The 12,524-nt window shown below is 43.2% G+C and overlaps 1 protein-coding gene across 1 annotated transcript in view; it reads left to right on the top strand.

Moving 5' to 3' along the window:
* Positions 1 to 430: 430 nt before the first annotated feature.
* Positions 431 to 12,524, top strand: part of RIPK3 (receptor interacting serine/threonine kinase 3) — a 35,592-nt gene continuing 23,498 nt past the window's right edge. Inside the window, exons 1-4 of the mRNA XM_014066909.2 lie at positions 431 to 618; positions 3,031 to 3,379; positions 9,318 to 9,478; positions 11,345 to 11,394. Of these exons, the coding sequence (XP_013922384.2) occupies positions 437 to 618; positions 3,031 to 3,379; positions 9,318 to 9,478; positions 11,345 to 11,394 (742 nt within the window). The 5' untranslated portion in view covers positions 431 to 436. The remainder of the gene's footprint in view (positions 619 to 3,030; positions 3,380 to 9,317; positions 9,479 to 11,344; positions 11,395 to 12,524) is intronic.

The following is a 12,524-nucleotide window of genomic DNA, read 5'->3' on the forward strand; positions in this document are numbered from 1 at the left end:
GGAGCAAAAGGGCAGTGGAGTTTGCAGGAGAAAATCAGTTCGCTTAATTGTGTCGTGACTCTCCGAGACTCCTTGCCAAGTTCTGCAGATATCAGCCTGTCAGGTCTCCGCCAGATAAGGTCTGTGACTGTAAAATCCTCCCTCAAAAGACTTTGTTGGATGTGAATGAGCATAACTTACAGTAAATTAATAAAAGGGGGTTTTATCGGGACAAGGAGTTTATTTCATGATCTTGGGAAGCTTAAGTCAGAACAGCATTTAATTAAATCTGAAGTCATAATTGTCCTCGCCTTGACCACATTTGTCCTTGGTCCAGTTGAAGTGTGGTCCTTGGCATAGCAGTTCAAAGTCAACCATGGTCCTACTTAGCTCCAAAGAACCTATTTTTTATCTTCCTTTCTCTTGAAAACAGCCATTAATATGCCAGATTATTGAGATGCAACTATTGGTGGCCGATGAAGATTTGGGAAGAATGGCTGTTCCCAATGAGTTCTATGAGCAGATCAGTGAGGAGCACCTGGAGAATTTATCCTTTATTGGCCGAGGCTCTTTTGGAGACATTTTCCGAGCTCGCCACCAGAAGTGGGGGACCGATGTTGCAGTAAAGTTTCTGAACAGGTAATAGTGGTTGCTTCGAAGTTGTTTGAGTGCAAAGATTGAAAGGTAGACTTTTTGTTTCTCTTGCCTGGCCTTTAGATATAGCCCTTGTTGTTTTCATTCATTGCAAATTTGTGACCAACCCATTGTGACCCCATTGAGAACGTTGTTCCAGGCCAGTGGTGGGATTCAAATAATTCAACAACCAGTTCTCTGCCCTAATGATCAGGTGGGTAAGCAGAGCTTGGTGTTAATGTGACAGAGTGGGCATGGCCAACTCAACGTCACTCACATTGATGGGCACTTCACCTTAGCTGTTACAATATAATAAGGGTTAACCGGAGAGGCAGTTTCTGTAAGCAGGGCAATAAAGATTAGACTAGAAACAACACCAAAATGTTTCCTTCCTGTCTTCCTTACAGGATTAGCCTGGTAAAATGTAAAAAAAAAAAATATCAAAATTATATTTCTTCCAACAACCAGTTCTCCGAACTGCTTAGAAAGCTAACAACCGGTTCTCCCGAATAGGTGCAAACTGGCTGAATCCCACCACTGCTCCAGGCCTTCCTGTCCTCTACCATCCTCTGGAGTCCAGTTAAGTTCACACCTACTGCTTCAGTGACTCAATCCAGCCACCTCATTCTGTCATCCCCTTGTTCTTTTGCCCTCAATCATTCCCAGCATTAGGCTCTTCTCCAGTGAGTCCTTCCTTCTCATTAGGCGGCCCTAATGAGATCTTCAAACATTGTTCACGCATTATAAATTTGAATGGGACAGAAGGGAAAATAATGAAATATAGGATTTGAGAGCAATTTGATAGCAGTAGATTAAAACATACGAGGAACTGCGGCTGGATTTGGGTTTGGCTAGTCTAAAGAAAATAAGAATTAGGGGTGACATCATAGCATTTATTCCAGTGTTTGAGGGGCTGCAACAAAGAAGAGGGGGTCAATTTATTTTTCAAAGCATCAGAGGGCAGGCCAAAAAAAAACAATGGATGGAAATTAATCAAGGAGAGAAGCAACCTGGAATTTAAAAAAACAAACAAACTTCCTAGCAGGGAGGACAATGAACCAGTGGAACAGCTCGCTTCCAGAAATCATGGGCGCTCCATCACTGGATGTTTTTAAGAAAAGTCTAGACAGTGGTATAGGTTCTCTTGCTTGAGCAGGAGCCTGGACTAGAAGACCTCCACGGTCCCTTCCAGCTCATTCTATTCTATATTCTAAATATCATTACTGGAGTCCTGACTGCAACTGCTTCTTGGGCCCTGCCTAAAATGGAGGGCTGATTTCAAACTTGAAATCTTTTCTGCAAGTCCTTAATTAATAAGTACCTCCTTCCTTCCCCCATATCAACTCTGCTATTCCTCAGCATCACCATGTTTTCATTACACCTACAATAATCCCAGTGGTAGGATTCAAAAAAAATTACTACCAGTTCTATGGGTGTGGCTTGGTAGGTATGGATTGGTGGGCATGGCAAGGAAAGGTTACTACCAAATCCCCATTCCCTCCCCACTCCTGGAAAATGTTACTGCAAAATCCCCATTCCCACCCCACTCCTGGTGGAAGGATACTGCCAAAATCCCCCTTCTCTTCCCACTCCTGGTGGAAGGATATTGCAAAATCTCCATTTCCATCCCACTCCAGGGAAAGGATACTGCAAAATCCCCACTTCTGGTGGAAGGATACTGCAAAATCCCCATTCCCTCCCCACTCCTGGGGGAAGGATATTGCAAAATCCTCATTCCCTCCCCACTCCTGGGGGAAGGATCCTGCAAAATCCCCATTCCCTCCCCACTCCTGGGGGAAGGATACTGCAAAATCTCAATTCCCACCCCATTCCAGGGGATGGATCCTGCAAAATTCCCATTCCCTCCCCACTCCTGGGGGAATGTTAATGCAAAATCCCCACTCTCTCCCCATTCCAGGGGAAGGATATTGCAAAATCCTCATTCCCTCCCCACTCCTGGGGGAAGGATCCTGCAAAATCCCCATTCCCTCCCCACTCCTGGGGGAAGGATACTGCAAAATCTCAATTCCCACCCCATTCCAGGGGATGGATCCTGCAAAATTCCCATTCCCTCCCCACTCCTGGGGGAATGTTAATGCAAAATCCCCACTCTCTCCCCACTCCAGGGGAAGGATATTGCAAAATCCGCATTCCCTCCCCACCTGACTAAGCTGCTTTCCAGCTCCTTTCTCCTGTGCAGGGAAACAAAAGAAGACACAGCTGCTTAGCTGGTAGGTAGCAATAGATCAACCATGCTGATCAGCTGGGATGGGGATGGGGCCAGCCACAGGTGGCATTTTCTGGTTCTCTGAACTACTCAAAATTTCCACTACCGGTTCGCCAGAACCAGTCACAACTCGCTGAATATCACCTCTGAATAATCCTCCAACAGAATTGAAATTCCTATACTTCCTGCAGAAATGCTACCTTCACTCGAGAAGAACTGTTGAATGAAGCCCGAGCCATGGACAAAGCCCGCTTCAACTACATCTTACGACTCTACGGCCTCTTTGTAGGCAAAATACAGACAGATGCTGCCTTGACGTCAGCCACAATGCCCAGCTTGGGCTTGGTGATGGAATACATGGAGAATGGCAATTTGTCCAACTTAATGTGTCAGGTCCCCTCCATGCCTTGGGCCCTGCGTTTCCGCATCCTGTATGAGATAGCTCTGGCTATGAATTTCTTGCACAGCCTCGATCCTCCATTGTTACATCTGGACCTCAAGCCTAGCAACATCTTACTCGATGGGGAACTGCATGTCCGGGTGAGTTTTCCCACTTGTATTTTTTATTCTAAAGCTGTTAGCTCCCCTAGAATTGCACAGTGACGTAATTTATCTGAGTTTGTTGCATAAATCAAATCCAAAAAGCACATAGAAGGTCATTTGAACTTCCATGAGGCTGGTGATTGGAGCTGTTTTCTATGGTTCCACCACAAAACCGCATTCGACTAAAGTGCACTCGACGAAACCGTGTAGCTGACGTCATCACAGCGCGATGAAAAAAGCACACTGTAAACGCTAAAGCTAAAATTAACCCCTAAACCTAAACCTAACCCTAAACCTAACCCTTAACCTAACTCTAAACCTAACCCTAACCCTTAACTTAACCCTAAACCTAACCCTAAACCTAACCCTAAACCTAACCCTTACCTTAACTTGAATCGGCTTGCTTTCAAAGCACTATTTAAAGCGCCCTTTTTTTCCGCGGTTGCTGTTGTCGCCCTGCCGATGACGTCAGCGACGCGGTTTAATCGGGCGCGCTTTAGTGGAGCGCGATTTTGTCGTGCCACGGTTTTTTACAAGGGGGGATTCAGAGAGACAAAGAGGACTAGGTGGTAGCCTGCACGCCTAACAGCACGCAAATCATATATCTATAAACCAAAATAGCAATAATACATTCTGGATTAGTACGCTTAAGATTGTGATTTTATTTTATTTCAAAATGACTGGCTTAGTTCAATGTAACAGCTGTTTTGCACCTGTCTTTCACATCACTCTTTTCAAATTTGGATACTGTCCCCTTTGTAAACAAATTACTAGTCTACATAGATAGATTACATATCTAGAATCTCTAATCTGTACTCTCCAAGCAGAAATTAGGTGTCCAATTAGGCCATTCCACACTATGGAGATGCCACACTATCACCACCCCTTCTACTGCAAAGATCCTACAGGAGAAGAGCAGTCTGGACAACCATGGGATCTGGCAGGATGAGAGCTGTGAACCATAAACACAAAGCTTTTGCTGTGACCCAGCATAACAGATATAGTGCCCTTGATTACCTTAATGGGGACACTAAAGAGATAGGTCAAGGTAGTTGTGATAATGATGACTCAAATAAGCAGGGGATCGTGGTCCAAAATGAAGAACTTTCTTTGGAAAGGCGAAATGGGGATCCAGGTATCACACATCAGTCGCACAAGAAGAGCAAGGTATGTAAAAAGAGAAGTCACCTTCTGGTTGGTGATTCAATCGTAAGGGATGTAAATTTAGGAAAGGATATGGAGGTTTTGAAAGAGGTGAGGTGTCTGCCAGGTGCTACTGCCAGCAGAGACAAGAGGTGTATCCTTAAGATAGTCAAGAATGCAAGAAGGACTGTGACGTTGATGCTACTATACATCTTGGCACAAATGATCTGTCCCAAAAAGATGTACTTTCTGTGAAGAATGATTTCCAGAGCTTGGGATATGAATTTAGTAGTGTAGGTTGTAGGCTTATCTTTTCAGAGGTTTTACCAGTATATAAGGGAAAAAAAGGGAAGGGCCAGCGTGTAGCAGAGTTTAAGGTGTGGCTAAAGGAGTGGTGTAAAAAGGAAGGCTTTATTAGTCATGATGCCTGCAGCTGGTCCAGTGAAAAACTCTACAAAAGAGATGGTTTGCACCTATCCAAGAAAGGGACTGAGTTACTTGGCATTAAATTCACAGATTTTCTGAATAAACATTTAAACTGAACAGCGGGGAGAGAGAATTAAGTGATACAGAACATTTCTGCCCCCAGTAATCTAAAACTCATAGGGTTATCAGTGCATCTAACACAGATGTTTGTGCGGGTAAGATTATCACTCCCATTGTCAAGCAAAACCAAGCATTTAATAGTGAGTGCCATACCATGTGCACGAATCATATAAGTGGTAAGAAAATAGGGACAGTCAGGCAGTAAACACAGGGTCAATCAAAATGGACTCAATGGACTTTGATTTGATTTGATTTGATTATATTTATAAATATATAAATGTCTATACACCAATGCACAGAGTATGAGGAATAAACAGGGTGAATTAGAAATTCAAGTAAAAGAGGGCAGATGCAATATTGTTGCCATTACAGAAACTTGGTGGGATGAAACTGACAAATGGAACATACAGCTAGAAGGATTTAAATTATTTAAAAGAAATAGACCAAATAAAAGAGGAGATGGAATTGCACTATATATAAGAAATAAGTACATCTCTTCAGAAATAGAGCACAACAATGATGAGAACTATCTTGAATGCATTTGGATCAATATTAAAGGTTCGGAAGGGGGGCGGAATGATATTGCCATAGGTCTATACTACAGGCCATCCAACCAAGCAGAGGAAGTAGATGAACTTTTTGCTAGTCAGCTAACTAAGGTATGTAGGAAGCACACCACAATAGTATTGTGGGATTTTAACTACCTTGACATCAACTGGGAAATAAACTCTTCACCAAGTGAAGATCCAACAGGTTCCTAACGAACCTAGCAGACAACTTTGTTTCTCAAAAAATAGAGAAGGGAACAAGGAGATCGGCCATATTAGACTTAATTCTCACTAACAGAGGAAATGATAGGTGCTGAAGCCATAGGAACCCTGGGGGCAAGTGACCATGCAATATTGGAATTCAACATTATGCAAACACAAGTAATAGAACAAAGTGAACAAAGTGAAACTAGAGTCTTGGACTTTAAGAGAGCTAATTTCAATAAACTTAGAGAGACTTGGGAAAAATTCCATGGATGAGAATCCTCAAAGGGAAAACAACTCAAGAAGCTTGGGAAATTTTGAAAAATGAGATTACAAAAGCCCAGTCTAGCACAATACCAATGAAGAAGAAAAATAACAGCTCCCAAAAGAAACCAGCATGGCTGCATAAAGAACTCTCTGACAAATTGAAAGACAAAAAGATAAATATAAAAAGTGGAAAGAGGGTGACATAACTAAGGCAGAATATCAGCAAATAGCCCGAGCATGTAAAGATGAAGTAAATATGAAGTAAAGAAAGCTAAGGCTCACAATGAAGAAAAAAAGTAAAAAATAACAAACAAACAAAAAGCTTCTTCCAACATGTTAAAAACAAGAAAAAAGTTAAAGAAACAATTTGTTGATTGCTGGGAAAAAGTGGCAAGAAGGTGAAAAGCAACAGGGAGAAAGCAGAACTATTTAACTTATGTTTTGCATCTGTCTTTGCACAAAGGGATAAAACAGTCCAACCTATCAAAAACAGCACCACAAAAATCAGATTAGGAACACTAGTAGAAATAGGGAAGAAAATGGTAAGTGAGTACCTGTTTACCCTAGATGAGTTCAAATCACCAGGACCAGATGGATTACACCCCAGGGCTCTGAAGGAACTGGCAGACGAGATCTCAGAACCACTGAACTATATCTTTCAGAGATCCTGGAGCACCAGGGAACTACTAGAGGACTGGAAAAGAGCTGATGTGGTTCCCATCTTCAAAAAAAGAGAAAAAAACAGATCCAGGAAACTATGGACCTATCAGCCTGACAATACCAGGAAAGATTCTGGAAAAGATAATCAAGCAACGAATTAGCGAACACCTAGAAGCAAACAAAGTAATAGCCAAAAGTCAACATGGGTTTGTGAAAAACAGATCATGCCAGACTAATCTTATTGCATTCTTTGATAATGTGACAAAATTAGTGGACCAGAGGAATGCCATCGATATAGTTTACTTGGACTTCATTCAGTAAGGCATTTAATAAGGTAGACCATAGCCTACTATTAGATAAAGTAGAAGAATGTGGGTTAGACAGCATCACCACCAGATGGATTTGTAACTGGCTGACCAACCACACTCAACGTGTAGTTCTCAATGGAACTGCATCTTCATGCAGGGAAGTATGCAGTGGAGTACCCCAAGGCTCTGTTTTGGGTCCAGTACTCTTCAACATCTTCATCAATGATTTGGATGAGGAAATAAATAGGTAACTCATCAAATTTGCAGATGACACCAAGCTGGCAGGAATAGCCAACACTCCAGAAGATAGACTAAAGATACAGAAGGATCTTGAGAAACTTGAACATTGGGCACTATCTAATAAAATGAAATTCAATGGTGAAAAGAGTAAGGTTCTACATTTAGGCAATTAAAACAAAATGCACAGGTACAGTATAGGTGGTACCTTCCTCAACAGTAGTAACTGTGAAAGGGATTTTGGAGTCCTAGTGGACAACCATTTAAATATGAGCCAGCAGTGTGCAGCAGCTGCCAAAAAAGCCAACACAGTTCTAGGCTGCATAAACAGAGGGATAGAATCAAGATCACATGAAGTGTTAATACCATTTTATAATGCCTTGGTAAGGTGACACTTGGAATACTGAACTCAGTTTTGGTCACCATGATGTAGAAAAGATGTGGAAACTCTAGAAAGAGTGCAGAGAAGAGCAACAAAGATGATTAGGAGATTGGAGACTAAAACATATGAAGAACGGTTGTAGGAACTGGGCATGTATAGTTTAATGAAAAGAACAACTAGGGGAGATATGATAGCAGTGTTCCAATATCTCAGGGGTTGCCACAAAGAAGAGAGAGTCAAACTATTCTCCAAGGCACCTGAGAGTAGAACAAGAAGCAATGGGTGGGAACTAATCAAGGAGAGAAGCAACTTAGAGCTGAGGAGAAATTTCCTGACAGTTAGAACAATTAACCAGCGGAACAGAAGTTGCCTCCAGAAGTTGTCAATGCCCCAACCCTGGAAGTCTTTAAGAAGATGTTGGATAGCCATTTGTCTGAAACGGTATAGAGTTTCCTGCCTAGGCAGGGGGTTAGACTAGAAGACTGGGTGGGTATGGCCAGTTTAGCAGTCCTTCCAACTCTGCTATTGTATTATTGTATTGTAATAAGAGAAACGGGTTCAAAGTACCAGTAACTTTTTCTCAGTGCTTGGAGCCTGACAATGCTACAGTCTCTTTCTCTCATATCAGCCTACCTAGAAGGGGTGGCACTTGCAAAGAATGCAGAAGAAAAGGTTCCATGTTTCCTCCCTTGGGGCCTGGAAGAAAAGGCAGAATATAAATTCAGTAAATATGTACCAGCGTCTACATTTAGTGCAGGGCAGGGATCCTCAATTTTTTTAAACAGGGGGATGATTCATGGCCCCTCAGACTGTTGGGGGGCCTGGACCGGGTGAGTGGGCATGGGTAGGTGGTCATGTGACTGGGTGGGTGTGGCCAGTTTAGCAGTCCATGTTACCTTTGTCCTAGCTGTTCTTGCCCCTCCCTGACTCACCCAGCGGTCCTGGATCATATGGCTGTGAAAAACATCCCGAAAGGCTGTTTTTAAAGCATTTTTAAAGACTTTTGAAGCACTACTTCACAAGCTGGCAACAGAGCTGCTTTTCAAGCCAGTAGCAGCCCCTCCCTCCCCTACTCACCCACCGTCCCTGGATCAGTGGCTGCACTGGCAAGTTCACCCCTCAGTCAGCTGGCCCTCCCCAGCACCCTTCAGCCTGACCTTCGGCAGCAAGGGTGTGATCAGAAGTGCTGCTCAACCAGTGAAATAACTAACTAACCAATACAATACAATAGCAGAGTTGGAAGGGACCTTGGAGGTCTTCTAGTCCAACCCTCTGCCTAGGCAGGAAACCCTATACCGTTTCAGACCAGAAGTGCAGCTGGAGCAGATGCTCGCTGGAAGAGAAGGCTGTTGGCAAGGGTGAGGGGTGAGGGGTGTGGTTGAATCACACCATTCTGCCAGCCGGATATTTTGAATTGGTGGGCCGTATCTGGCCCGGAGCCATAGTTTAAGGATCAACAATTTAGTGGCTCTCTAGCATTATGTTGATTTAAAATGCACATCCATAGCTTTTAAATCAGCAGATGGCTGGAGAAAAATAGACTTTTCGAACCTGTGTGGTTATGATTTAACTTTGCTTGTAACCCGTATGCATGGCGTTAGCTAACCGCTTCCAATGTTCCATCCCCACTTCTGGCTCAGGTGTCGGATTTTGGCTTATCCAAGTTCAGGCGAAGAACGACCCAGCAATATAAGTCCAGTTCTGGGGAAGAGGACACCTGTGGTGGGACCCTAGAGTTCCTGCCTCCTGAATCCTTTGTCCAATTCGATTACAAGCCAGCCCCCAGCACGGATGTCTACAGGTGAGCTGGGTTGCTTTTCAAGGTCAAGGTTCAAGGTTCATTTTATTCCCGGCGGGACTCATGGCGGCGCACAAACCCAAGGAGGGGAAGGGAAACACAAGAATTACAACAAAAAGTACAGGGAATTTAAAACAACCAACAGCCACACGATTCGAGAGGGGAAGGGAACTCATTGACCCCGGGCCTGCCGACACAGCCAGGTTTTAACGGCTTTTCGGAAGGCCTGGAGAGAGGTGAGGGTACGAATCTCTGCGGGGAGCTCGTTCCAAAGGGCCGGAGCCACCACAGAGAAGGCCCTCCCCCGGGTAGTAGCCAGATGACATTGGCTAGTAGACGGAACCTGGAGGAGGCCTAATCTGTGTGATCTAATGGGTCTTTGGGAGGTAATTGGCAGCAGGTGGTCTCTCAAGTACCCAGGTCCAATATCATGAAGGGCTTTATAAATGACGACTAGCACCTTGAAGCATATCCGGAGACCAATTGTTAACCAGTGCAGCTCGCGGAGGATAGGTTAACGTGGGTGTACCGAGGTGCACCCACAATCGCTTGCGCAGCTGCATTCTGGAGGTACAATAAGGTAAATGTTCCCCTGAAACAAATGTACTAGTCATTCCTGACTCTAGAGGGCAGTGCTTATACCCGTTTCAAAGCTGAAGAGCCAGTACTGTCCAAAGATAGGTGGTTCCTATTTTTCTACTTGCATTTTTACATGCTTTCGAAATAGTAGCTTGGCAGAAGCTGCGACAAGTAGTGGGAGCTCACTCCACTACGAGCCAGTGCTGTCCAAAGACATCTCTGTGGTTATGCAGCCGGCATGATTAAATGGCACAGGATTAGGATTAGGATTTATTTCATTTATATGCCGCCCTTTTCCCCGAAGGGGACTCAGGGCGGCTCACAACTCGGTCAGGGAAGGGGGTACAGACAGGTGCACGGAATGCTGTTACCTTCCCACCAAAGGTGGTTCCTATATTTCTACTTGTATTTTTACATACTTTTGAACTGCTAGGTTGGCAAAAGCTGGGACAAGTAGCAGGAGTTCACTCCGATATGCGACACTAGGGATTCAAACCACTGAACTGCCAATCTTTCTTATCGGCAAGCTCAGCATCTTAGCCACTGAGCCACCATGTCCCTATAAAGGTCCAATAAGGGATGCTAAATCCATGTGCACACCTTGATGCTAAGGTTGGTTTGGGTTTGATTCCCATTTGAAAGCAGAAAATCTGGGGATCTGAGGCCCATTCCCGAGTCTCCATTTTATTTGCCTAAAACTGGCTTTCCTAACCTCGAGGTTTTTCATTTTATGATAAGCCCATTTATTCTATTTCCTTCCATCCTTTTGGCTGAATCTAAAGTTCTACTAGGGGACACTGTGGCTCAGTGGCTAAGACGCTGAGCTTGTCGATCAGAAATGTCGTCAGTTCGGCGGTTCAGATCCCTAGTGCCACGTAACAGAATGAGCTCCCATTACTTGTCCCAGCTTCTGCCAACCTAGAAGTTCGAAGGCATGTAAAAATACAAGTAGAAAAATAGGAACCACCTTTGATGGGAAGGTAACAGCGTTCTGTGCACCTTTACTGTTTAGTCATGCTGGCCACATGACCATGAGCCAGAGCTGTCCAAAGACCACCGTCTTTGGACAGCTCTGGCTCTTCAGCTTTGAAATGGAGATGAGCATCGCCCCCTAGAATCTGAAACAACTAGCACATATGTGCGATGAGAACCTTTACATTTACTTTTAAAGTTTGACTAGTAGAGAAAAGAACACATAGACAAACTAAATTGGCTATATCGGTTCAAATGTCATTAATTCTTGCATGGGAGACCACCAGAAAATCTAGTCTACTTCCTTTTATTTTTCAGTTATGGAATCCTGATGTGGTCAGTGTTAAGCAACCAAGAACCTTACCACAGTAAGTCACTTTGCTTTCTGCTTATTCAAGGTTTCACATGCATCCTCTTTCATAGGTAGACCAGATAGGAAAGAGAACAGATGGCTATTCCTGTGTTATCCTAAGGCTACTATAACCAAATCTTGTAAATCTTGTACAAATCTCTATCACTATCACTTTTACAGCCTGAGAAGTTAGAGAGGATCATTTCTGAGTTACTTTCTCTTCCTGTTATGCAGCGGAGGGCTCCCCCTTCCCTTATCCAATTGTTCCCTTCATAGCATTTCTTCCCTCCCTCCCAAAGTCATTCTCTCATGCCATTAAAGCATGGTTATAAGAAGTAGCATTCATATTACTCGATTTGTGCAACAATGACAAGAAAATAGGCAGACACTCTGGCTGGGTCAAATAGTATTACTTAGGATTGAGATCCACAAAATATAGGATCTCACCTATGGCAACAAAGTCCTTTTAAAAATTGCCAACATATTTGAATACTTGAAGAATAGAGTAGAGTAGAATAGAATAGAATTGAATAGAATAGGAGTAGAGTAGAATAGAATAGAATAGAATAGAATAGAATAGGAGTAGAGTAGAATAGAATAGAATAGAAAGGAGTAGAGTAGAGTAGAGTAGAGTAGAGTAGAGTAGAGTAGAGTAGAGTAGAGTAGAGTAGAGTAGAATTCTTTATCAGCCGAGTATAATTAGACACGCAAGGAATCTGTGCATAAGATCTCAGTATGCATACAAACAATAAGGTATGTAAGTCATAGATCTATCACAGAATTGAGTACACTCCCTCACATTTTGTAAATATTTAAGTACTGTATTTTTTGGAATATAAGACACACCGGAGTAGAAGACACATCAAGATTTTGAAGAGGCAAATTTTTTTAAAAAGTTTTTGCACTCTGCGAAAATGGGCCTGTTTTTTGTCAAAAGAAATAACATGCATATCCTTTAGGAGGTTTGTAGAGTGCTCCTGGGAGTTGGCTCCCATCCCAAAACAAGAAAAAATGGCCATTTTTCACAAAAATGGGCCCATTTTTGTCAAAAAAATGGCATGCATAGCCTTTCGGAGGCTTATAGAGTGCTCCTGAGGGCTGGGGTGGGGCAAAAATGAGCAAAAATGGGCCATTTTCTACTCATTT

This window comes from Thamnophis sirtalis, unplaced genomic scaffold (genome assembly GCF_051295495.1).
Source record: "Thamnophis sirtalis isolate CommonGarterSnake01/CBP01778 unplaced genomic scaffold, rThaSir2_p1.2 scaffold_4, whole genome shotgun sequence".
In the NCBI taxonomy this organism is placed as follows: Eukaryota; Metazoa; Chordata; class Lepidosauria; order Squamata; family Natricidae; genus Thamnophis; species Thamnophis sirtalis.